General features: G+C 38.4%; 1 protein-coding gene across 1 annotated transcript in view; it reads left to right on the top strand.

Annotated features, from left to right (window-relative positions):
* The first annotated feature begins 4,597 nt into the window (after positions 1–4,597).
* Positions 4,598–24,231, top strand: part of NRAP (nebulin related anchoring protein) — a 48,657-nt gene continuing 29,023 nt past the window's right edge. Inside the window, exons 1-15 of the mRNA XM_056494446.1 lie at positions 4,598–4,865; positions 5,135–5,229; positions 5,960–6,047; positions 8,862–8,966; positions 9,501–9,605; positions 10,273–10,380; positions 11,205–11,309; positions 11,860–11,967; positions 12,939–13,043; positions 15,771–15,875; positions 17,606–17,722; positions 19,068–19,172; positions 20,124–20,231; positions 20,935–21,039; positions 23,940–24,038. Coding sequence (XP_056350421.1) covers positions 4,794–4,865; positions 5,135–5,229; positions 5,960–6,047; positions 8,862–8,966; positions 9,501–9,605; positions 10,273–10,380; positions 11,205–11,309; positions 11,860–11,967; positions 12,939–13,043; positions 15,771–15,875; positions 17,606–17,722; positions 19,068–19,172; positions 20,124–20,231; positions 20,935–21,039; positions 23,940–24,038 — 1,530 coding nt within the window. The 5' untranslated portion in view covers positions 4,598–4,793. The remainder of the gene's footprint in view (positions 4,866–5,134; positions 5,230–5,959; positions 6,048–8,861; positions 8,967–9,500; positions 9,606–10,272; positions 10,381–11,204; positions 11,310–11,859; positions 11,968–12,938; positions 13,044–15,770; positions 15,876–17,605; positions 17,723–19,067; positions 19,173–20,123; positions 20,232–20,934; positions 21,040–23,939; positions 24,039–24,231) is intronic.

The following is a 24,231-nucleotide window of genomic DNA, read 5'->3' as shown; positions in this document are numbered from 1 at the left end:
TGGATATACAGAAACTTTACTTCTGTATCTTGATGAAAGTGTTTATCTATTGCCATCTTGTCACCACAGCCAAATTAGCAGAACTAAAAGGCTTTTTTTCCTAAACATCATTGTATTGCTATCAAAAAAGTTGTCTGATAATGTTTGCCAATTATCAAGAGTTTACTATTAGAATTGGTTATGGGGAATTTCGGATTCAAACTGTTGATGAAACTTCTATTTTCTTTTCATGTTGGTTGCTGGCATTCATAAAGACCAAGATGCCTCGGTATGATGCAATATCTTTCTTAAATACATGTTAATTTTAATGCAGTACAAGGTGCTAGACTTCTTTTCAGAAAATCTTGCTTGTTTCCAGTGTGGAGAAGGAAGTATCTTGCTTCAGGGCATGGAGTGATTGCCACCTAGGAAAGGGTCAGGAAGGAAAAAAAATCTCATGTAGAATGTGGCACAGCTGCATTACTGGGCAGGGGGCAGAACCACCAGTGTGATACCTGTAACATCACCATTCCTCTCCTTTGCCCTGGAGACCCACTCTCCTCCTTAAAAACATTAATAATGGAGCCTTTGACTGGATATTTGTATTGGGGATAATAAGCACTTTATTTATTGCATTTTAACCACTGCAAGCAGCTGCAGGATGAAAATGGGGCATGCCTTTGGGAAACTGAAAGGTGGATGGCAGGTACAAACTAGAAAGCTCAAGGCTTCTGACTAGTACCTGGAATAGTCTGGAATAATAACTGTGTCCTGTGTTCTGCACAACATCTGTGAAAACAAGGATGGGGTTTTGTGAGACCTGGGATGCAGGTGTGGGGATACTTTTAGGATGGAGGATTGGAGTCACTCACAATGTGTTCCCTTGTAAACAGCAGTTGTTAGATTTTCATGCATTTTGCCAGGAAGGATGGATGGTTTTGATATGCTGTGAGGAATATGGGGCAGGGTGATTGAGCACACCAGAGCTTTATGGAATTCTGTAGAATAATGCACCTCAGTTGGCTTGATGCATGTGTTTTGTTGGGATTTCTCTATAACTAGGCAGAGATGATCTGTTGCACGTCATATTTTATGAGTTTTGAGTCTTATTTGTGTTATGATACACAACAAGTGGGCATATTTGGACACTTGTGGTGATGTGGGCTATGCTTTACATGCTTTCCACACTTTTCTTGAAGCTTTTAGCTTAGATTGTAGCATATCCTCACCAGTTCTTTCTCTTCTCTGTAACAGTGATATTTTCTTGCCCCCTCAGTTCTTTTTTTTGATTTCTCTCTTCATCTCACTCTGTTAGAAGCATTTGGAAAATCTCTTCACTCTCAGGTTTTCTTGACACTGGCAACAAGGGGAATATATAAGCATAAACCCTTTAAACATGAAATATAAACAGTTGTTGGTTGGTTTCCAAAACAGCAAGAATGGAAAAAGCAACTGGACAAGTTTGGAAGGTGGTTCCTTAGAAGTTTTTATTCAAGTCTTGGGAGATGTTGGTGTTGATAAATCTTTTCCGGTTTTCTTTCAATATTTTTCCAAGCTGGATTTGCTACTATGCTAAATTTGATTAGCATGGAGAGACTGTATGAGGCAAAAGGCCCTGAGCCCAGGTAACTAATTAACCACAGGGTTCAGAGAAGGTGAACACAGACGAGGCTGGTTGAGTGCTTGAAATTTTACAGGCAGCTTTTACCAGTGGATGAAACTCCCACTTTGTGTAGTGAACCAGCACCTTTGGGGTTATTTTGCAAAGAGGGAAGATAGAGTTCCCATAATTTGTGCTGTCTGGCTTCCTGTTCTTCATGTGGTTGGAAGGGCACAGCTTGAATTCAGGAGTGACAGTGGAGGTGACCCTGACTTAAATGTCTCTTGAGAGGTTACTTTGTATAACTAATATGTGCTTTTTTACAATCAGATTGAGGATGCAGATGTGCTTCAAGTTTCCTGTGCAGTTAATTCAAAGAATTTAAGGGGGCTGGAGAGGTAACAATGTTTCTTCCCACTAATTTGCACTTTCAAGGTACTGTCTTCTTGTACTTTATGTGTAACCACAGTACTTTTAAAGCACATTGATTAAGGTTCTACTGTTAAGTAAAGCCTTTTAAGATTTTCATTGATATCAAAAAGCCTTTATGAGGCCTTACTAAAGGAGGAAAAAAGCCACAATGAGCTTTTAACTGAAGAGAAAATGTCTTGCTAAGATTTGTCGAGATAACAAACTTGCACTGGTTTTGTGATTTAATTCCTTGCATGATCAAATGCAGTGCATACTTTGTAATGAGACCATTCCGTGTTTATTTTTTGATAAACTCCCTTTTCTCTTAGCAAGTCGGCTTTAATCCAGGGTGGTGAAGAACAGGACAGTTTTTGAGTCCTCAGAAATGGGAAAATCTTTAAGAGACTCCAGCAGAACTGGTGCACAATGGATGTGAGGGAAGTAGTGTGGCTGGGAAAGACAGCAGCTGTAGAGGACACTGTGTCTTACCACAATTCTCCTCCCTAATATGCTGTGACTTGGGAGAAGCAGGAGAACCTGGTAAGTCTATTTGTTGACTTCCAGCCAAGCTGCTAGAATCTGTCACTATGGAAAGAGGAAAAACAGGCTTTGTATATCTTGAAATGAAATAGGAGTTATCTGTGAAATAAAGGGTTTTATCTGTCTTGGAAGGAGCACACAGTCTCCTTCCCTTCAGGAGTGTCTGTATGCTCTGTGGGTACCCAGTGCACATGGGCAGCATGATGATCCATGCTGGAGTCCTTTTTACATAATCAGTGCTCAGGTGACTCCTGGATGAATTACTTGTTCTGCAATTGCCAAGTCTTTATGGTTTTGTGTGGTTCAGGGATGTCCTGCTTTCACCACCTCTCTGAACTCATTTCAGGTGAGTCTTAAGCAATGCAGGGACAGGAGCAGGTCATGCACCCTTATCCTTGCTAAAATGTGAGACAAAGGCTCCAGCATGGAGCTTCAGACAGCATGGAGACAACTAAGACTGTCCAGAAAATATACAGTATGTGACTCTTGGAGTGGATCAACACAAAGAGGAGACAACTGGTAGTGTGCCAAGTGCTAAAAAAGGAGGGGACAGCCCGGCCACTGTGATCCTGATACAGGTCACTTGCATAAACAGAATGGCAATCTGGGACAAGATGCAAAGCTGTGTGAGAAGGGAACTGGAAGCCTTCCAAACTATTTTGGTTCACAAGTGTGAGTGGGATAATTCTTGTGATGTAACTTGGTCGACATAAATCTTTCTTGATCCCAAAAACAATAACATGAGGTAGCTCAGCAGTTATTTTAATATAGGAAATTATGTTCTGGGGACATTTTTTAAAAATGAAAATACATCTGTTTATATACTGATATTAGTTACTTTGAAAGGCCTTAAATGTTTTCAGGACTTTATGCCACTGCTCTTCAGATTAGAGACTCTATTTTCAGCACACCAGTTGCTGACAGTACATTGTGCCAGTACATTGTCAGCATTCAGTAAAAGTAGCAATAATAAGTTAAGCAGAACTGCATATCTCAATAGAGAGATGAATAGGAGGCTCTCTAAGCATACCCAGAAGGCTGAGACAGAAATTACTATGACGGAATTGTCTGCAATTTATAGAAAAGGGAAGTGCTTAGCAATATCCCAGGACTGCTGCAGGCAGTGGGGCAGATGCATGGATGACTAAGTAGACTTTTACTCAGATTGAGATAACTCTTATCTGTGTCCCAGGGTTATGGAGCCCTGCAGCTGGAGGTTTTATGATTAGGTGAGATGTAAATCTTAAATACTGACCATTTGTAGCTGGTAGAATTTAATAGCTACTTTTGTACAGAGCAGACTTTACAACTCTAATTGCTTGCTTGAATCCTAATATCAGACATTCCTTATCAATTTTTGGTGAAGGAATTTTTATATTCTGATTTATTCCAATCTACTTTTGGTGAACACTTAAATAGCTGCTTTGTTCATTCTATACAAAAGCATAGTTCCTTTCTGAAGTTTTTCCTGTAGGAGATAGAAGTTTGGATTTGTACCCATCATGTTTAGAACTCTTTGAGATAAGAGGCTCTGCCTGTTTCACCGTGCATCCTCCTACACCTGGAGATGGAGTGACAGGTGGATGAAACAGGAAGATATGAGAAAAGAGTGTGCTCTGCTGACATAACATACTAGGTACAACTGAGCTGGCACCAAAGGAAAAAGTAAATAACTTATCTGGGACAATGGCAGTGAACTTCTACATCCGCCCAAGGTCCAGGACACTTCAAACCCATCTGTTAAACCCATCTGTATCTCTGGTGGTCCCTCCTTCTGCTATGAGGCTGCTCCTAAAACCACACTACTCCCCCATGACGCCACTTGCTCATCAGGGTGAGCAGAAACTAATGGTAAAACGCTGCTGCTGAATGTGCTTTTCTCTTCATCCTGGGTTTGACAGCAAAACTGAAATACAAAATGATCAGGCCCTTACATTCACATGGACGTGATTCGTTTCTGTGAGTTCATTCTTCTATTTAGAGAAAGATATTGCTACCCTCCCTTCTGCACTGACACAGTTGCCAAAATAACCGCTCTTACTAACTGGCAGCTTTAAAAGCCAGCCTGCAGCTGACTTTGAAACAGAAGGTCAGCAAAGGGAGCAACAGACTTCAATTCAGAGCTTTAATGGGAGCCATTGACCACAGCAAAAGGCCTTGACTGGAGTGTCTAGAGTGTGCTTTGCACAGGCCAAAAAGTCACTTTCATACTCTTTGAACCTTTTGTATAAAACTATATATTTTTCACTCTGTGGATTTCAAGATGAATGTGCAGCCGTGTGCTAGATGTGGCTATGGGGTTTACCCTGCTGAGAAGATTAACTGTATAGATCAGGTCAGTTCTCTTTCTTTATCATTTTGGACTATAATAAATGTACAGATTGGCACTTCTAACACTGTGCAAATCTCTCGGTTCCAAAAGTTCTTTGCTCATAACTGGGTTCAGAACTGAAATGAATTAATAACATGCATATATTAGAAGAAAAAAAAAAAATCAAATTCATTAAATGAATGGTAAAGATCAATAATGAGATTTTAAACTTAGCAGAATAATAATGAAATACTAATTTTGTATGTTTGGTTTCTCTTTTCTGGCATTTCCAGACATGGCATAAAGCCTGTTTTCACTGTGAAGTATGCAAGATGATGTTAACAGTAAACAACTTTGTTAGCCATGAGAAAAAGCCTTACTGTCAAGCGTAAGTGTATTTCCTTTATTTCCTTCTTCTTTTTTTTTTTTTTTTTTTTTTTAAATATATTTTATTTTAAGCACAGGTTTAATTTGGTTAGTCGTGTTAATAGAATGGAAGATCACCATTTGGACTCAGTCTGTCCCATGTGTGAGGTGAAATTAGGTATTGTTGGTGCCTTCATCTGCATCTTTGGATTTATATGAATCACAAATAATGGGAAACCCTTTTAACCACACATAAAGCTTCCTCATTTGGCTATTGTGTTAAAAGATAACCAAATTAAATTCCATTTCAGTGGGAAGAGGATAAAACCAACCACAAAATTCAGTGCTTTCCAAATCAGTGGCTAAGAGTTAACAAGGTGGAGCTAATCATAAGGAAAATGTATAAAATGCAGATTTTGGAGTTGATTTGTTCTAGGAAGTTTTTATTTCATAATGATCAATTCCTGTCAAATCTGTCAGCAGAAAGAGATGACAGTTGTCTTTTATTCTATTATTCTCTTTTGTTATTAGAAACACAGCATTGATATGATGATCATTAAAATTAATTTTGCTCTAGGCAACTTCTCCCTACAATAATAACTTGAATGTAATCTAAGATCTCTTTGTGAGTAGGGGAAAAGTTTTGTATAGAGGGGTGGAGGCTGGTATTCTGTTTTTGAGTGCTTGAAGAGAACCTTTCTGATGGGCTGTCTGGTACATTCCTGATACATTTTACACTTTCCCTTTTCCAGGCACAATCCAAAAAACAATGCATTCACAAGTGTATTTGAAACACCAATAAATATGAATGCAAAAAAACTGTCAGAAGTGGTGAGTGAGGTAAGAAGCTTTAGGGTCAAATATATTTGTTGTACATTTTGATAACATATTAATGTCTCTAGTTTTGTAAGTATAAATATGTGCTTTGTACTTACCTTCCTGTGTCCTTTTAGATCAGTAAGATCTCAGCTGGGTTTGAATCATAATTTTTTTTCAATGTGATTATTCATGTGAAAGAAATCTTGGATCTAGATTTACTTCTGCTCTCAGAAGTAAAAATTGATTGTATCTCCTCACCTGGATATCTGATAATCTATAGAGAAGCACAGTTCACCTAAACTGCCCAGAGCTCTGTAAACTTGGTGATTAAGCGGGATTGCACAACCTTTGGAAGTGAGAACATCTTGCTTTGTGATCTCATCAGAATGTGCAAAAAAACAACAGATAAATTATAACGGGGTGGGAGGCAGGCGGGGGTTCCCAGAAATACTTTGTCGAGTGTTTCCACTGAGGTGGGAAAGCGCCATGTCCGAGGAGCTTAGAAGGGTTTTTTGGGATGGAGGCATTTTTGGGGATGGAGGCATTTTTGGGGTGAGGCATTTTTGTGGATGGAGGAATGTTTTTGAGGATGGAGGTATTTTTGAAGATGGGGGTATTTTTGGGGATGGAGGTGTTTTTTGGGATGGACGCATTTTTGGGGATGGAGGCGTTTGTGGGGATGGAGGTATTTTTGGGGATGAAGGCGTTTTTGGGATGGAGGTGTTTTTGGGGATGGGGGTATTTTTGGGGATGGAAGTGTTTTTGGGGATGGAGGTGTTTTTGAGGATGGAGGTATTTTTGAAGATGGGGGTATTTTTGGGGATGGAGGCGTTTTTGGGGATGGAGGCGTTTTAGGGGATGGAGGTGTTTTTGAGGATGGAGGTATTTGGTGTTTTTGGGGATGCAGGAGTTTTTTGGGATGGAGGCATTTTTGGGGATGGAGGCGTTTTTGGGATGGAGGTGTTTTAGGGGATGGAGGTGTTTGTGGGGATGGGGGTATTTTTGGGGATGGAAGTGTTTTAGGGGATGGAGGTGTTTTTGAGGATGGAGGTATTTTTGAAGATGGGGGTATTTTTGGGGATGGAGGCGTTTTTGGTGATGGAGGCAGTTTTTGGGGATGGAGGCGTTTTTGGGATGGAGGCATTTTTGGGGATGGAGGCGCCCCGGCCCTGCGGGCGCTGCTGTGCCCCCCGCGGCCGCCAGGGGCGCTCGGGGCCCGCCGGCATTCCCACGGCATCCCGGGATATCCCGCATTGTTCCCTCCAGGCATCCTCAAACCTGAAATAAAACACAGGAACGCCCCATAATCGATGGCTACCTCACTTCTCTGCTCAGTGCTGTCTCCTTGAATGTCACCTCTTTCTATATTCTAGAATAACATTACTCATTGTGAATATATTTCACAGGTAAAGCAATGAGTTTTGATGTGGTTAGCCATCACTAAAATTAACAAAGTTGTATTTCTCAGATTATGGCATGCAAAATTCATTCTGATGTCCTGTATTAGCTGTAAAAACTTGATGCACATGAACAGCCTGTGTCAGACACTGAATCATTTATCATTTTGTACAGCATTCTTATGCCTCAGTTTTTGCAGTATCATGGGCTGTAACTATTTCAGCAATGACTGTCTCACTTACTTTAAACTGTGTGTGACGGGTCTGCTCAGGAATGAGTTTGGGATTACTGCAGGTTCTATTTCTGGTTTAAGCAGTGATATGAGACTGATACTTCCAGTGCATGTGAGTACACAAGTCAGAGAAGTTACAGCTCAAAGATCACTTTCCCTTGTTTTACACACCTTAAACACCTTCTGTCCTTTTCAATCACATAATAAGGTTCTGTTCCAGAGAGAAAATTGCTGAGGGTATTAAAGAAGTTGTTTTTGCAGTACCTGCTTAAAGGAAGTACTTCTGTATAATGTACAGAAATTTTGAGAGCAGGAAAGATTTTCACTAGTAAATGTATAAAATAATGATATAACTTGGAAAAAGGTTTCACTTGCTACTATGGAAGTTTGTTGTTTTTATATTTAAGTTTATTTCTGATGCAGAAAATAGAATGTTTCTTCAATCCCAACATGATGTTCTCACATAAGTCTCATGTTGATACAACAACTGGAGTGCAAAGATATAAATTAGGTCTCACTATACAGAATTTCTGTGTTAGCAGGCAAATCATTCAGCTCTCTGCACCTCTGTGCTTAGTTTATAAATGGGAATAATGGTACATGTACTCAGTAACATTTCTGTCCAGTCAGTTTAAATTTCCTACTCTGGGTTTTCTTCACTCTGGTCTGAAGAGTGAGTTGTATAACAGAGCTGTGATTTCAGTTGGATTTCTACATTCTATCATGATAAAAGTAGCAGTAGGAACATAATGACCCAGGACTAAATACAGCAGTCACTTATATATGCACAGTTAGGATATGATACTTTGTGAACAGTGTGCCTGGAAATAGGAGAGTAGAATAATTCTCACTTGATAACAGTGTTTTCACCTAATGCATGGATATATCCTGCTTGAAATTACTTAGAGATTTCAATTCTCATAGATTATTTCCCACAAAAGTATTATCTAAAGGTCAAATTATTCTTTCAGAATGTCATGCCAGGTTTCAGGTGTAATATGCTGCTCCTTTACATATGTGCAGCTCCTACACTGGTAGAAACCTTAGAAGCTGGGTGTGGACTAGAAAGCAGAGTTTTGGCCTTAGGGCTAAAAGCAATCATCACCTTGTCTCTCCTGTTATTTTTCTCCAAAATGTGTGGTATGTACTAATAAAATACTAACAAACTACTAAAATTAGTAATTATCCTTTTTTTCCTCTTTAAGATAAAATATCGAGAAGAGAGTGAACAACTGAAATCAGTCTTTCAGTGGGATGTAAGGTCCAGAGAAATTGAAAGTGTCTATAAAGCCCAGCAGCTGGCTACCCAGGTAAGAAATATCCCTCGAGTCTCTAAGCCAGCAGCCTGCAGGACACCAAGGATTGGAAGGATTGGCCCTGGCTGTCCTGATTGTTAGGAGTTAACCACGACATTTCAATGTTAAAAAAAAAAAAAAAAAAAAAAAAGCCTTTGCTTCTCATTTGGCTAAACTTTTCAAGATGAAATAGCTCAATGAAAGCTTAGGATAGAAGAACCAGAAAGTGAGGAAGGAAGAGTGTTCTACAGTGCAGGTACAGCCATACTCTATGTGTCTTCTCTCTACTGGCACTGGAGCTTCACAGCAGGGGATCTGATTCCCAGGGGCTGTTATCTGAGTTTCACTCCAGGATCCTGGATCCTGTCATCTTGATGTCAGTTCTTGCTGTACAAGTTCTGCCTTGGCACTCTGAAGGGATGTGGAATTGTGCTGCACGGTTTCACTTCCACAGTGCTGTGTGTTTCCTTTTTTCCTCCCTGTCAGATCAGTTGTTTGAGTGTTAAAACCAGGGTGAAGACAGGTAGTTATTTAGTTCCTGTTTTGTAGAATGCTTACTATGCTGCCTATGAAGAAGGAAAATCATGGTACCCAGGAACAATCCCAGATCCTGAGATGGTCAAGATTACACAGGCACAGAAGGCTCTGGCTGATGTAAGTGCACTGATGTTTGGCTTTATTTTCATGGTTTCTCATATTCTGAAGACTTACAAGTGCATCCAAGTCAGTCTTTGGTAAGATGCCACCTCCAGGCTTTGCAGGAAGAATATCTGGAGGGTCTGTCTATGCTCTGATCTTTGTTAAGATATTGCCAAAGGAGAGACAATAACAATAGTTAGCCATGTAAGTGATTAAAGTCACACAAGAGTTCTATTGCCATCATATATTTATATATTTATGTAACTCAGAAACACTTCAGCTGCTCAGCAAACTGAGGTGGTTTGATCCAGCAGGCAGTGCTCTTTCTCTCAGTACAGCAGAACTCATGGTGGAAAATGTGTTATATTTTCCACAGACCAGACTTTTTATTGACTGAAATTCCATGACTGATGAAAGTTATTTCTGAATTATGACTGTGTCCTTGCAATGGGTTAGTGATCTAATCAATATAGGCAATTAGCAGTGATTACAGTGATACAAATGAGAAATATTTTCTCTTGTATGCAGGAAACAGTTGTGACTAACAAACTTATAAAGTGTAAATCCTTTAATTTGTTTATTTCTAAATAAAATGATACATACCTTTAGGAGGCAGGCATGAAAAGAGGAATAACATTAAAAACCAGTGGATTCTTCTCTAATAAACAAATTAATCTTCCAGTTTCAATACACAGAAGAATATGAGCCACGAAGAGGCAAAGGCAGCTTCCCTGCTATGATCACTCCAGGTTATCAGGTTGCTAAGAGAGCCACCCAGCTAAGCAGTAATGTAAGTCACAGGGGGTTTTAATTATATTTTACACTTCTGAGTTTGGAGAATGCTGGGTTCAGGCCATTCACTTGAGATGTTAGATTCTATGGTGAGTATTTGTTTTACTCTCACAAAGTGAGAACATGTTAACATGATGCAGAAAACAGAGTTAACAAACCACTTGACCATGGAAGACAATCATATAGCTTAAATGACAATGTAGATATTTCCTGGAAGATGTGGCAACTTTTGATGTAATTTATCACAACCTGGAAAAGATTTGGACTTGCCCTGAAATGTTCATTTAATTCATTACCTTTGCTTTCACATTATGGCGTTATTAATCTAATTATTTACATTTGACATTTTTTACTTTATTATTTGAAATCAAATAGCTGTAATATTCAAATTAATTAATATACAGGCTACTTTAAATTTATACAGAGAAAATTGCTTATTTATAAAAAGAAAAATTCACATGAAAAAGATAAGTAAATATAAATCCCATAAAAATAATTTTGAAGTATTGCACTGTTTTCTGCAGGTACTATCTGCATTGCCATTGCAGTATGATCTTGGGACATTAATGGCTATTCTCATGGTATTCTAATCACATGTATGGCTCACATATATCAAGCGAAAATTTGAATATCTGGGTCCATTTTTGTCTGTTTCTGGTATTCACTTTAAGGAAATTGGGCCTTAATAAATGGATAGCTTGACTGTGGAGAGTGGAGAGTGTTACAACTGCTCTTGCTCATTTTCTCTAGAAGCCTTCTGACAGGAAATATGCTTTTGCTGATTGTTGTTTGTAATATGGAAATGTATGTTTTCCTCTCCAGGTGGAATATAAGCGTGGGCATGAAGAGAGAGTTTCAAAGTTCACCTCTGTTGTAGACACTCCAGATATACTTCATGCAAAGGCTGGAGCACATCTTGCAAGTGATGTAAGCAATACAAACTAGATTGATCTTTTTCTGGCTCTGCAAGTGGTTCCTTGGGTATTTATAAGTTACTTGAAAATATGAACACAAAGAATAATAAAAAATCAGTGTTTCAAAGGCAGACTTGTTTTATCATTAAGCATTTAATACTTTCAGTTACAAAGGCCACATTCAATTTGAGGCCATTTTAGGCTGTCAGAACAGAAGCTGGGGAACCAGTCTCTCCCATACCCAGCAACTGGCTGCCATGCAAAGTAAAGAAAGAAGCTGCCTGACTCTAATGTAAATAGAGCAGGCATCTTGCAAACACCTGAATTATTTCTTTAAAAAACCCTTTTCATCCTACACCCTGAACAAGACAAAGGGGCCATGCAGAAGATGTGTGATTGTGTAGTTAAAGGCCAAATTGCAAAGGTTCAGACTTCATGGTTCATCTTCCTTCTGGCAGATGACAGCCATTGAAAGTCTGACTTTGCAACTTTAAGGATTGATTGTGTGTGCAATCAAGGTACATTTGCTCTAATTGATCCTGAACTGTCTTGAAATTTTACAGCTGAAATACACAGAGGACTTTGAAGAACGGAAGGGAAAAGGCAGCTTTCCTGCTATGATCACTCCAGCTTACCAAATTGCCAAGAGAGCAAATGAATTAGCCAGTGATGTAAGTGTCCAAAGCAAAGTCTCTTTTGGGAAAAAAAACCATTAAACTGTCACACAAATTTTGAATTAAAATATTTACTGGCAGAAATTCCATGAGCATGGCATACTGATTCTTACTGGCTTTCTTTTCCTTTCCAAACATAACAAAACCACAACACCCTTGTACTCTTTAATAAGCACCATAAAAGGATATCAGTATTCCTTCAAAATGTACAGTTAATTGTGCTTTGTTATTGGAAACTGAAAGAAAAGCTCTTTTTGTTGGAGAAGATAACATATGGAAGAGCATACAACTCAAAGGAAGTGAATTTAAAACATTGTTAAGAGTCATTGAGGAAAATAAGAGATCCATAATTTTGAAGGTAAAAGCAACTGACTCTAAAACAATGACATGTTTTTGTTTGCCTTTGATCTGTGGAAAACCCTTCACTTTTGTCAGCAAACACACAAGGTGATTAAAGGGCAGCATCAGGTTACAGGCATTGTTTAGACTTCAGCAAATGTAGTGAAAATCTTGGTCTAAACTTGAAGGTTGATTACCTAAAATTCCCTTTATCACTGGGGATAAAGCATCTTTCAGGAACAAACCCATTTAGTGATGAGGTTCAGGTGACCCTGTGGTATAAAAAAAAAGCTCTGTGGTAACTTTGAATTTGCATTACAATCAGCTGTATGTTTTTTAAACTGCTGGAGCATCAGGGATTAGCCACTGTCAAGGAGGTGGTGCTGAACACCCTGAACCAATGGTCTGGGTTGAAGTGGCAAGTCCTGTGCTCCTACTGCATTATTATATTATTCTATTGTTTTCGTATCTTCGAGTGTCATATTTGACTTGTGCAGGTTGGTGACAATGGGAATTTTGAGAATCCTTTATTGACAACACGTGCATGTCATTGGTTGTTATTTATTGTGCAGCATCTGTGTACCAGACTAAACTCACCCAGATTATTCATCTCCTTCTTTTCCTGTTAGGTAAAGTATCATCAAAGATATGAGAAGGAGATCAAGGGAAAAGCCAGCCATACAGCTGGAACAGATGTTGCTTTTGCAAGAGAAAATGCAGATCAATATGGACAGGTATGCAACATCCAAGAGATAGCCATGCTGATGCTGATCATTACTACAGCTGATTGCTCAAGGCTTTAGAAACTGCTGACATCTATTCTCACTTTTGTTTTCCTGTGTGAGAAAACAAGGTTTCAGGGGAAAGGATGGTGTGCAAAGAGCACTGTGCTCCTGAAGTGCAAGTGTCTGTCACTGGCACCTGAAAATGTGGCTACAAGGTGGCTGCACTGTCACTGCATGACCCTTAGGGCAGGGCCATTCCTAAAAACTGACCTTGGCAAATTTTATCTGTGTGCATGCACACACTCCACACTTCTGTGTCACACTGAAATATGTTTAGTCGAGGAAATATTCCCATTCCATGAATAAGGAAATTCAGTCAGGAGAAAAGAGAAAAGGTTGTGAAATGGTAGACAGTTGGCAGATAGCTAGGTGTCTTTTCCTAGTGGATATTTTCACAAATCTTAGGAGATTTGCAGCTCTAAATATGTGTGAACAGCATTGAATCTCTCAGATCTCACCTCCTCTACAAAAGGGGAAAAGCCTGGCACACTGCAGTTCTGTGTTTGTGGAACTAGACAGACTTTAATTCTGTTTTGTTCAGTGGCATTTTTAAGAGAATACAACTGGTTTTGTGGTTGTCCAAAATGCACCTAAAATTCTATTTCAATTAAGTTAGGGAAATAGCACAGCTAAATAGAACTGAATGCAGCTAAATAGAATTTGAAAGGAATTGAATAGTGGTGTTGTATAAAGAAAACTATATGGTTAATCTCAGGGGTTTTTGTCCTGCTCCTCAGCAGGTCCATATACTTTGGAGAAATGAAAGAACAGGGACTGTATTTTCCTAAAACCTTTGGTACTTTACATTTCTTCACTTCTTCTGTCCAAATCTACATTGATTATTCTGTGAAAAGCAAATCATCCTTGAAGAGTATGTGTTTATAATTGTAGAAATGAATCTTTCAATTAGCTCTGTCTTTTGAACTGCTACAAGTTTTAATAGGGAAAAACAAATAAAATGAATTTGAAAAAGCACTAAGTACATTTCCAAGCATTAGAATGCTTCTGTTTTAGAATTAATTTAAGTTTTCTTTCTTTGAAAGTGTCTTTGAAACTTCAGTCATGGACTTCAAATTCGATTTGAGTTTTAATCTTTATAGATTGGATACTGATATTATTAGTCAAATAACACAGAGTCACTGAAATTAATGGATCTTTCTGAGTAAATTGTGACTTAACATGGGTACAGGGATTAGATTTCTAACTGTTGAGATCATCAACAATGAATTGAGTGTGCATCAGACAGATATATATATATATATATGCAAGTGCATATTTTTATATATAACATGAGACAATTTAAGGAATCCTACTGTAAAATTCCTGTGCTGATCATCTGTTTTTTTCATGTTTAAAAACCTTAAGGGTGGCTAAAGTAGTTTTCTGAAACTTTGAATAGATGCACAATATTAGAAAGAATATTAAAATATATTTATTTTAATAGTTAAAAAGTTAGAAGCAAAAGACAGGTTGGTCTGGAGAATTCAAACTCATTAATGGTATTTTAAGAAAAAACCTCATCTGATTAATCAACTCTATTTTTTATTTTCTATGCCTGTTTATAGAAGAATTTAATGCCATTGTAACTATGGCATCATATTGTTCACAAACTTATGGCATGACCTGTTTTAAAACACGACATTGATAGTGCACAAAATTACCTACAGTGGATGGTTTTGCATTGAGAACACACAGAAGAGATATCCCAGATATTTGTAGTCCTTCCTGTCTGTGCTCTCCATGGCATTCTTGACATACATTCTATTCATGGCACATTCTATTTTCATTCAAGCAGCCTCTACTACAAAAGATTTACACAATATTGCAGAGAAGATACATTGCACTATATCTCACTTGTTTGTATTCTTCTTTGTATATTCTTCATATTCTCCCCAAGTCTTGGTACAGAAGGCTTTGGGGTTATTATTGTCCATTACAATTGAAAAAAAAATCTCTAGTATTTTGCTGTTAAACTATCTAAATGAGTTTCAATTTCTCAAATATTTACACATAAACTTGTCTGTAGATGGATTTAAGGGTGTTACTTCCACAACAATTTTTTGGTTTTTTTTAATCTGACCAAGAGAATTTTGTGGTTTTGCTCACTAAGGAGTTTGGCATTTTGATATCTAGGTATGTCTGCTTTATTTATTATTCCCTTTTCCAAATACATCACTGCACTAGAGAAGTATTATTTTTGGTCAATAATGATGTGAAAAATGACCATGAAAAGATCAAATAGCTTCTGTAACACCACAAAGGAAGGTTGCTCCTATGTTAAACTTGTTGGCTTTAAGCAAGTCTCCTGGCTAACCAAACCATTAGCTATTTTTATAATATTCCAGGGAAATGTGTTGACAAACAGAGAAGCAAGCAGATACCTCTGTAGGAAATGAGGTGACATCAGAAGGGTGTATGTCACTGTACACTTGAATTCTCTCTTCTCCATATCTAACAGCTACCTAAATTTCTCTCAGAATGCAGCACAAGTAGCTTCAGAGGCATAGGTAATTTAACAAGTCAATTTATTCTTATATTTTGGTCATCTTTTCATAAAAAAAATAAAAATCATGAGGCCATTAACCTTCCTACTAACAAGGACTGTGGGGCTTTGTGAAATAACCCATGGCCCCACCTGCCCATGTGTGATTTGTAAACACTGTGAATTTTCTTCAGGGATATATGGATGAGTTTGAGGAGCACAGAGGGAAAGGAAGCTTTCCTGCTATGATCACTCCAGCTTATCAAAATGCCAAGAAAGCAAATGAATTGGCAAGTGATGTGAGTATGAAACCTGAATCAATACAATTCATAAACAATTAAAACCAGCAGTTTGTCAGAGCAGTGCCTGGGAGGAGAATGCTAAAACTGCACTTGAGAAGTAAACAAAAGTGACATTTTGCTGCATTGCTGGGAAGTGGATGGCTCAGGGGATTAATAATATCCATTAATAGAAGGGGGCACAGCTCCAACTTGCATGAGGGAGGAGATGGATGTAGCAACTAATGGGGATCCCTACTGCTAGGTTAACCCTCCTGGCAAATCTGCACCTGTATTATTAATGAAACCTTCAACTGCCTTAATCATCCTGTGGACTACTGTGGTATTCCCAGTAGTGAATAAATGGAGGATGAATGAACTGTACTGGTTTTGATATTTTGATGTATCATGCCTCCAGCACAAAGCAAGTCATATGGAGGAAAAGAAGCATAGAGTATGACACTGTCACATCACAACAGTGAGCTTATTTCTGGGATGTGATTTTTGCTTTTGGGGGTGACCTAAAGAATTGGCAAGGAGGTGGTGGTGTGTGATTCCTGCACCCAGCCCTTCCATTAGGGGGCCCCAGCCCTATTTGGGGAGACCATTTCTGGCAGTGACAAATGGGGCAGCCTGTGGGTCAGTACCCTGTGGCTGCTCTGAAGGGCTCCTGTGAGTGACAATTTTGTGGTGTGGACACCTGTCCCCAGTGGGGCTGGCTGAGCTGATGAGCTCAGTCTGTTTTCTGGGGACCTAAGAGATGGTTGAGTCCTTCAGCTTCTATTAGTCTGGACTAGACATTAGCACTAAACTGGAGTGGAAGGGTCAGTCATGTTCTGTTACCTGAGCTGATCACTGGGAGAATACAAAACACCTCAAATCCTCTGTGACCAATCCCAGTCTGATGACAAACTCAGTGATGCCCTGTTTAAACATGAAATATTTAACCTTTCCAGATAAAGATTACAGTTTTATAGGTTTTAGAAATTCTAATGGTCAGTAGTTTCCTCATTAATTTATAATATATAGAGTGAAGAGGATGACTGGCTCATGGCAATAAAATTTGCATACTGCAGTACTTACCAACCTGCCTTATAGTTTTAGAGCCTGAGGAAATGTGTGCAGATTTGGAAAATAAAAAAAACAAAACACTTTGAATGTCAGTTCATATAAAGTAATTTATAAGAGGCCAAGTACTACCTCTCCTCACCCATCCAATTTACATCAATAACCTGATGTCTAAATTAAATTTAAAAATCCCTTATTTCAATCTTGATTTTATAGAGAAATACAATTCCTTTAAACATGCTAAAAGTACAAAAAGATACAGCTTTTTTAAAAAAAAGCTGCTTTCTACTAAAGGAAAAGTTTTCAGAGAACTTGATGAATATCTGTTATTCTCTGACTAAAATTAAATATCGAAGATTAACTTCATTAATAGAAAAGCACACAAGCTCCAGCCAAGAATCTGCCAGTAATCTGTTCAAGCTATGAACAGCCAGGACTGTTCAGTCTATGCCAAAATTTATAAAAAATGCTATCTAGTAATATGTCTTGAGAGGGACTGTGAAGGGCTTTGGGGTTACATTTGGCTTATTCAAGGTAATAAATACAGTTTTTTAGCTTGGCAAGTTCCATTTACTTATCAAAGCCAGCACAGGGAAGATATTATTCTGACTCATGAAGGCAGTCTAAATAGTAAGGATGAAAAGGTGCACATCTATTTTGTAATTCTCCCTACTTCTTTTCAGATAAAATACAAGAAAGATCTTTCCAAGATGAAAGGTGCAGCTCACTTTCACTCCCTAACAGCTGAAGAGAACTTGGTCCTTAAACAAGCCCAAAGTGTTAACAAGCTTGTCAGTGAGGTAAGGGCTTGAATCAATCTCTTAACAAGTTTGGGAGCAGCTTGTACAAACATTTCTGTTTGATGAGTAAGGACTGCAAGTTTAAAAAAAAGCTGTTGTTCTTACTGCACTGTACATAACAAAAACCATCTGTTTGTACCACAGCAGCTGGAGAGAAAACTCAAGAACAGATCTTCAGGTGCTGCAACCTGTATGAAAGTGTGGAAATTAACCCCAGGGGAGTGGTTCTAGTTCTGACCACATAAAGAACCAAAATCTGACAAAAACCCACCCCAAACCTGAATTGTGCTTTTAATATGATATTAAGATATAATGGTTTAGGATGAATTAGGTGTGTACCTTAGAATGTCTCAAAGGGCATTCTAATAATCAAAAAATAAGAATAACAGAGATAAAATTCATCCCATTCTGGTTATGCACATTTCTATTTTCTCCCATCATGTGTAAGACTGTGAGTCACTGATAATTGATTCTTTTTCTGCTTGGTAAGGGAAGATTGCAACAGAATTCTCAGTAGATTCTGAATTATTAATTTATTTATAGTGTCATATCAGCTATAAAACTATTAATAAATGTGAGTTTCTAGAACTTCCCCATGGCAGTTTAAAAACTTATACTCCTGAGATGTCAAAGTATAAAACCTTCAATAATGAAAAACCCCTGGAAGTAGGGCTGGAAGGGGCCTCCTGGGCCAATGATTCCTGGCTCCTGCTGGTTTGACACAGCATTGTATAATCCTCCTATTCCAATTTCTAGCCTACATTTATTCCTGTCCACTTTATTGCCACTGTGTTTTGTGCTAGCATTGCCCTTTAGTTTAAAAAGTTCTTCTCCCTGCATGGTTACTTTTTTGAGAGGTTTACAAATACATCATTTTCTTCTCTCTGCCTTTGATTTCCTCGACTGAGCAAGCTGAGCTCTTCTCATCTCTCAGTCTTTCACTGCAGCTGTTACAGGCCGAGTACATGTTCCCTAAACAGGAAAGACTGTAAGAGAACAAAAGCTCTTGCTGAGGTCTTGCTGGAGTCTGGTACATGGAACATTTGTACATGTTCATTTGCTCCACACTCACCTTAGAATTTCTTTGCATATCATTGTTTTTGTTGATAGTTTTCCTCCTGTTGCCTGTCTCATATACCTTGCAGAGGATGAAGCTGTGTTTCTTTTGCCTATAAAATGAGAACTGAGTATATGAGAATTCTCTTCATATTAATTTTTATCATATGCCATCTGATGTATCAAAATCTCCAAGCAGTGGGTCTGCCTAATAAAAAGTGCGTGAAGGAACTTGATAGAGCAGATTAAGGTTTTACCATACTTCCCATTGTGCATTTCTGTCACTAAGGTGGAGTACAAGAAGGATCTTGGAAACAACAAAGGCTACAGCATGAACTACTGTGACACTCCACAATTCAAGAATGTGAGCAAGGTCTCAAAATTCACCAGTGATGTAAGTTTTCTGTGCCACCCTTGTGTGTGGCTTGCTTGCTTTGGTAGCTGCTGGAATCAAAGGTCATCTGTGTGTGTGTCTTTCAGATAAATGTGTGCTGGAAATGTGATTATAACTGATTTTAGCCTGTTTTTGTACAACACTTATCCTAGTGTGTCCTGATGTATAGCTGGGGATCATTTTATTTAGGATCATGAAAAAAACTATTATGGTATTTGTAAGAGAAGTTACTTACCATGTACTGCTGATCTAGAGAAGTAGCAGTCAGTTGTTACTGTTGTCTGCCATAATTATTATTTATTTCAATTGTGCATGTCCATTTCCTGACTAGCAGAAAATACTTCACAGAGTTCATTCTAGAGAAGAGCATAATTCTTGTGTGAAAATCATCAATATTAATAATTATATCTCTAGTATCTCATGAAATAGAATTTTGTTTCATATTGCCTCTTACCATTCACTGAAATCCCAGAGGACTAAATATTTTGCCATACAGTTGAGATGGCAGAATGATCAATTTTTCTTGTCAGATCCCCCACTCTGGGATTGGTGAAAGATGCACCAAAACAGCCCAGTTTTGTTCATTTCTTAATGTACAAATATTGTCTCCCTGGGACTTTGTTCTAGTATTTATTTCTGATGAAATGCAGAAGTATTTTCTTTATGTGGCACTCAGGTGATATGAAGAGCAAGTAAATGATGTCTTGTAGAAAAAGAAACTCACAGAGGGTTTTAGCTTTTGTTTTTTAACATACCAGGACTGTTGTGGACTATTGAGTTCCTGTATTGGAGCAACACTAGGAGACCAGAGCTGTAACAATTTGTTTCCCTACTGTAAAAAATGGAAATTCTTAAAAGCTGAAATTCTTCAGTAGAGAAGTTGAATGTATTTTCTCAGAGTTTTGTTTTTTTTTTTTTTTTTTTTTTTTTTTTTTTTTTTTTTTTGTACAGCTTAAATACAAAGAAACCTACCAGAATGAAATGAAAGGTCACTATGTGGGCATTGGCATGGACAAGAGGATGCTCCATGCCATGAAAGTTGGCAGCTTGGCAAGCAATGTGAGTCCCTTTTAATCACACTTGTAGGCTTGTTGCCTCCTTGTTTTTCAGTTTTTCCAGAATTAAGTTGATAGAAAACTTTAGATCCTGCTGTACTGGGGATCTGATGGATAGATATGTTGAGAAGAGGGGAAATTCTGGAAACCCTTTTGTACTGCTTTATGGCTCACTGTGTGGAAGAAGTTAAAATAAGAAATTTCAGTGATCTGGCAACATACTGAGATCCTTCAGTTTTCTTTGACATCAGTAGGATGCTGAAGGTTGTTTGCCACCACCCCCAGGGTCAGACCTTTGCTGGAAAAAACAGCCTTTAATGAAGATTTCTGGATTCCAATTTAATTTACTGGGTTAGTCAAGCTATTTCATTACACACCATTCCTTCAAGTACATTATTTACAAATCTGTAAGAAGCTTGAGAACTAAGCAGAAAGATAAAAGAGATGTGTCATAGGTGGAAGTTAAGTTAATGCTCCCACTGTTGGCATTGGATTAATTGAGAAGCTGAAAAAGAATCAATTAGTGGCTAAACTATGCAAATAATTTCATTTTCTTTGTCACTCATGACATTGAACTTACTTTGTTTCTTGCATTTAATATTAATATTATTGTTTCTTCTTTCCTCTTGACTGATAATTATTCAAACAAATGACAGCTGAAAAAAAAAGAAAAAGAATGATTTTTTTTTGTTCTCCTTGTGTTTCAGATAGCCTATAAGTCTGATTACAAACATGATGGTGTTGACTACAACTACCCAGCTACTCTCACTCCTTCATACCAGACAACAAGAAAGCTGGTCCCTCTGAAAGATGTAAATAATTTTATGTTTTTGTTTTTGTTTTTTTTTCCCCTCTATGCCTTGTATATCTCATTATCTCTGCAATTGTGATAGATTGCATGAATCAAATGATGATTTAATGGTAGGAGCAAAGACCCATTGCTAAGTTAAAGCAGAAAAGTGCAGTGTCAAGAGGTCTCAGAGCAGTAGAAAGTGCTGCCATTGACTGTTGGGTTCAGCTCAGCACAGATTGTAGAGTGAGGAGAAATCAGTGACTCCTGAGGAGAAATCAGTGACTCCTGATGTGAGATCAGTGACTCCTGATGTGAAATCAGTGACTCCTGATGCAAAATCAATGACTCCTGATGTGAGATCAGTGACTCCTGATGTGAGATCAGTGACTCTTGATGTGAAATCAGTGACTCCTGATGCAAAATCAATGACTCCTGATGTGAGATCAGTGACTCCTGACATGAAATCAGTGACTCCTGATGTGAGATCAGTGACTCTTTAGGTGAAATCAGTGACTCCTGACATGAAATCAGTGACTCCTGATGCAAAATCAATGACTCCTGATGTGAGATCAGTGACTCCTGATGTGAGATCAGTGACTCCTGATGTGAGATCAGTGACTCTTTAGGTGAAATCAGTGACTCCTGACATGAAATCAGTGACTCCTGATGTGAAATCAATGACTCCTGATGTGAGATGAGTGACTCCTGATGTGAGATCAGTGACTCCTGATGTGAGATCAGTGACTCTTTAGGTGAAATCAGTGACTCCTGATGTGAAATCAGTGACTCCTGATGTGAGATGAGTGACTCCTGATGTGAGATGAGTGACTCCTGATGTGAGATCAGTGACTCCTGATGTGAGATCAGACTTCTGCCCTGTCCCAGCTCTGTGCTGCAGCTTCTCACCATCCAGGGGCAGCTCCAACAGCAGCATTGAGCTCTGGAAGCACAGCCAGGCCAGGGAGGCTGGAGCACCTTTGTGACCCCTTGGTGAGTCCCTGAGGAGAGGGGCTCCCTTGGAAGGGGAGCTGGGTGGTCACAACCCCTCCAGCCATCAGAGGAGGAGCCTGTGCCTGGGCTGGCTCCTCTGTGTGCTGTGCTGTGTGGAGCCAGGTAAATGCAGGATGGCATTCTGCACAGCTTGGGGTCCTGCCAGCTCTCACAAGCATTAAAAGCTTCACTGATCCCTGCTGCTGGCAGCTTGCCTTAGCTAGGAGCAGTCACCAGGCATTGATTATAAAACCAACAGCAAGAGAGCAGCAGCTCTGCAGGGTTTTCTGACTTTCTAAAGGATGTACCCCTTGTCTCTACACTGAAATGGCAATGAACCAGGAGCAATATGCCTTAGAGAGCTCATTGACCTCTTCCTAGACAAGGATGGTAGCGTGAAGAGCTAGAATTGGGAACTCTGATATTTTTGGGGAAGTATTGGGTGTACTTCAACTCTGAGATGAACTATTGCCTCTACAGCAGTGGCTTCAGCTTTGCTAAGAACAGTAAAATTCATTGTTTGGTTGCTTAATGTGTTAGAGAGCTGTGTTCTTAAAGAGTTCAAGGTAAGCATAGTGCTCCCACATTCATGTCCAAAAATGTACAAAACATTTCAGCAATTCCAGTGGCTCTACAACTGATAGTCAGCATAAGGCTTTGAAACACTGAATTCCACTGGCCACAGAGATTCAGTTGCACCAGCCCTGATGTGAGATTTTGAATTATCCCCAGGACTTGTGTGCTCCCAAATAACCAACTTGCTTACTCTGAACTCTTTCAGCAATACAACTCTGTCATACACTAAGCAATCACAAGTAGCAATAAATACAGTTTCAGTTAAAAAGAAATGATCCCTTTCCATGGAATTAAAATTCTCTCTGCCTCTGAGAAAGCAAATGCACTGTTTTAAGCACCTTAATCACTTGGACCTGTGAGATAATTCAGGCCTTTTTTCCTAGCTTTTATCATTCTGGCAGAATGAGGAAGTTTATGTGAGGATATGGGAGATAAGAGGGTTTGCATTGAAATAGTTTCAGTAACTCAAAGTCTCTAGAAATATGCTCCACTTTACTGGAAAGAGGTGCTCTTAAGAAACTAGTTTTAAGCAATGTGATTTGCAATGTTTGCAAAGTGGTGATTAACTACAGTGAATATTAATGAGAGCCTACAGAGAATAATAATTGTGTTTTGTAGTATAGCAATGAGTTCTTTTGCAGCAACAGGTTTGAAAGGAGGTATCATATGATTTTTTAAAATCATGAATAAGTTTGGGCTTTTACATATTTATTTTATAAGTTATTGTTGCTGCTACCATATAATGTATTAGTAATTTAGTGGGCTCCAGTCCTCTTGATGGCTGACATTAGAATGACTTTTTTTTGTATTATAATTATGTATTTTACTTTTCTCAACATCTGCACAAAATTCTGAACACACAGGGAAAATCTGTGATTAATTTATTGCATTAAAACTCAGTAATGACCAAGTATAAGAGAATTCATTTGCTCTACCCATTGGTACACTTCAGATCTTTTCATAGACTGTTATAACAATTCTTCTCTAATAAAGATAAAAATGGACAAAGTGATGGTTAAGAATATGAGTTCTATAGCAATGACTGGGGGGATTTTATAGCAATTATTTGCAGCTGGTGCTGCATCTTTGTAAGAATTTGTGGGTTTGACAGGAAGGGATTATAAGTGAAGTAATTTTAAAAGTGAGATAAAAATCTGTGACCACAGACAGGGAACTTTTCAGAGCACTAAATCAAACTTCATCCAAGAGATCCTGGCATTTTTCCTCAACTCTATTTATTATGGTTTAAGTAATATTTTATCCATAGTATTAGTTAGCAAAACTTCAATCTCTCATTTTCTAGTCTGACCATTTCTTCCTTTACTAATTTTTTTTTATTTTTTTAAAAATTAGGTGAACTACAGGCAAAGCATAGACAAGCTGAAGTACAGCTCTGTGGCCAACACTCCACAAATTGCTCAAGCCAAAATAAATGCACAGCAGCTCAGTGATGTAAGTTCTGCCATCATTAGCCAGTGCTGTTAATTGGAATGATGAGATAATTAAATTTCCTAGCATTTGTAGCCTTATGTGTTTTATTCTTGACAGTTCTTCAGCAGATTCATAACCAAACCAAGATTACATATTGAATGAAATAACTTTCAAAAATGTGGAAGCATTCAGTAGATCAAATATTTGTCTCCAC

The sequence above is a fragment of the Oenanthe melanoleuca genome, chromosome 6 (assembly GCF_029582105.1).
Source record: "Oenanthe melanoleuca isolate GR-GAL-2019-014 chromosome 6, OMel1.0, whole genome shotgun sequence".
Lineage (NCBI taxonomy): Eukaryota > Metazoa > Chordata > Aves > Passeriformes > Muscicapidae > Oenanthe > Oenanthe melanoleuca.
This window is presented reverse-complemented; position numbering and strand designations above follow the sequence as displayed.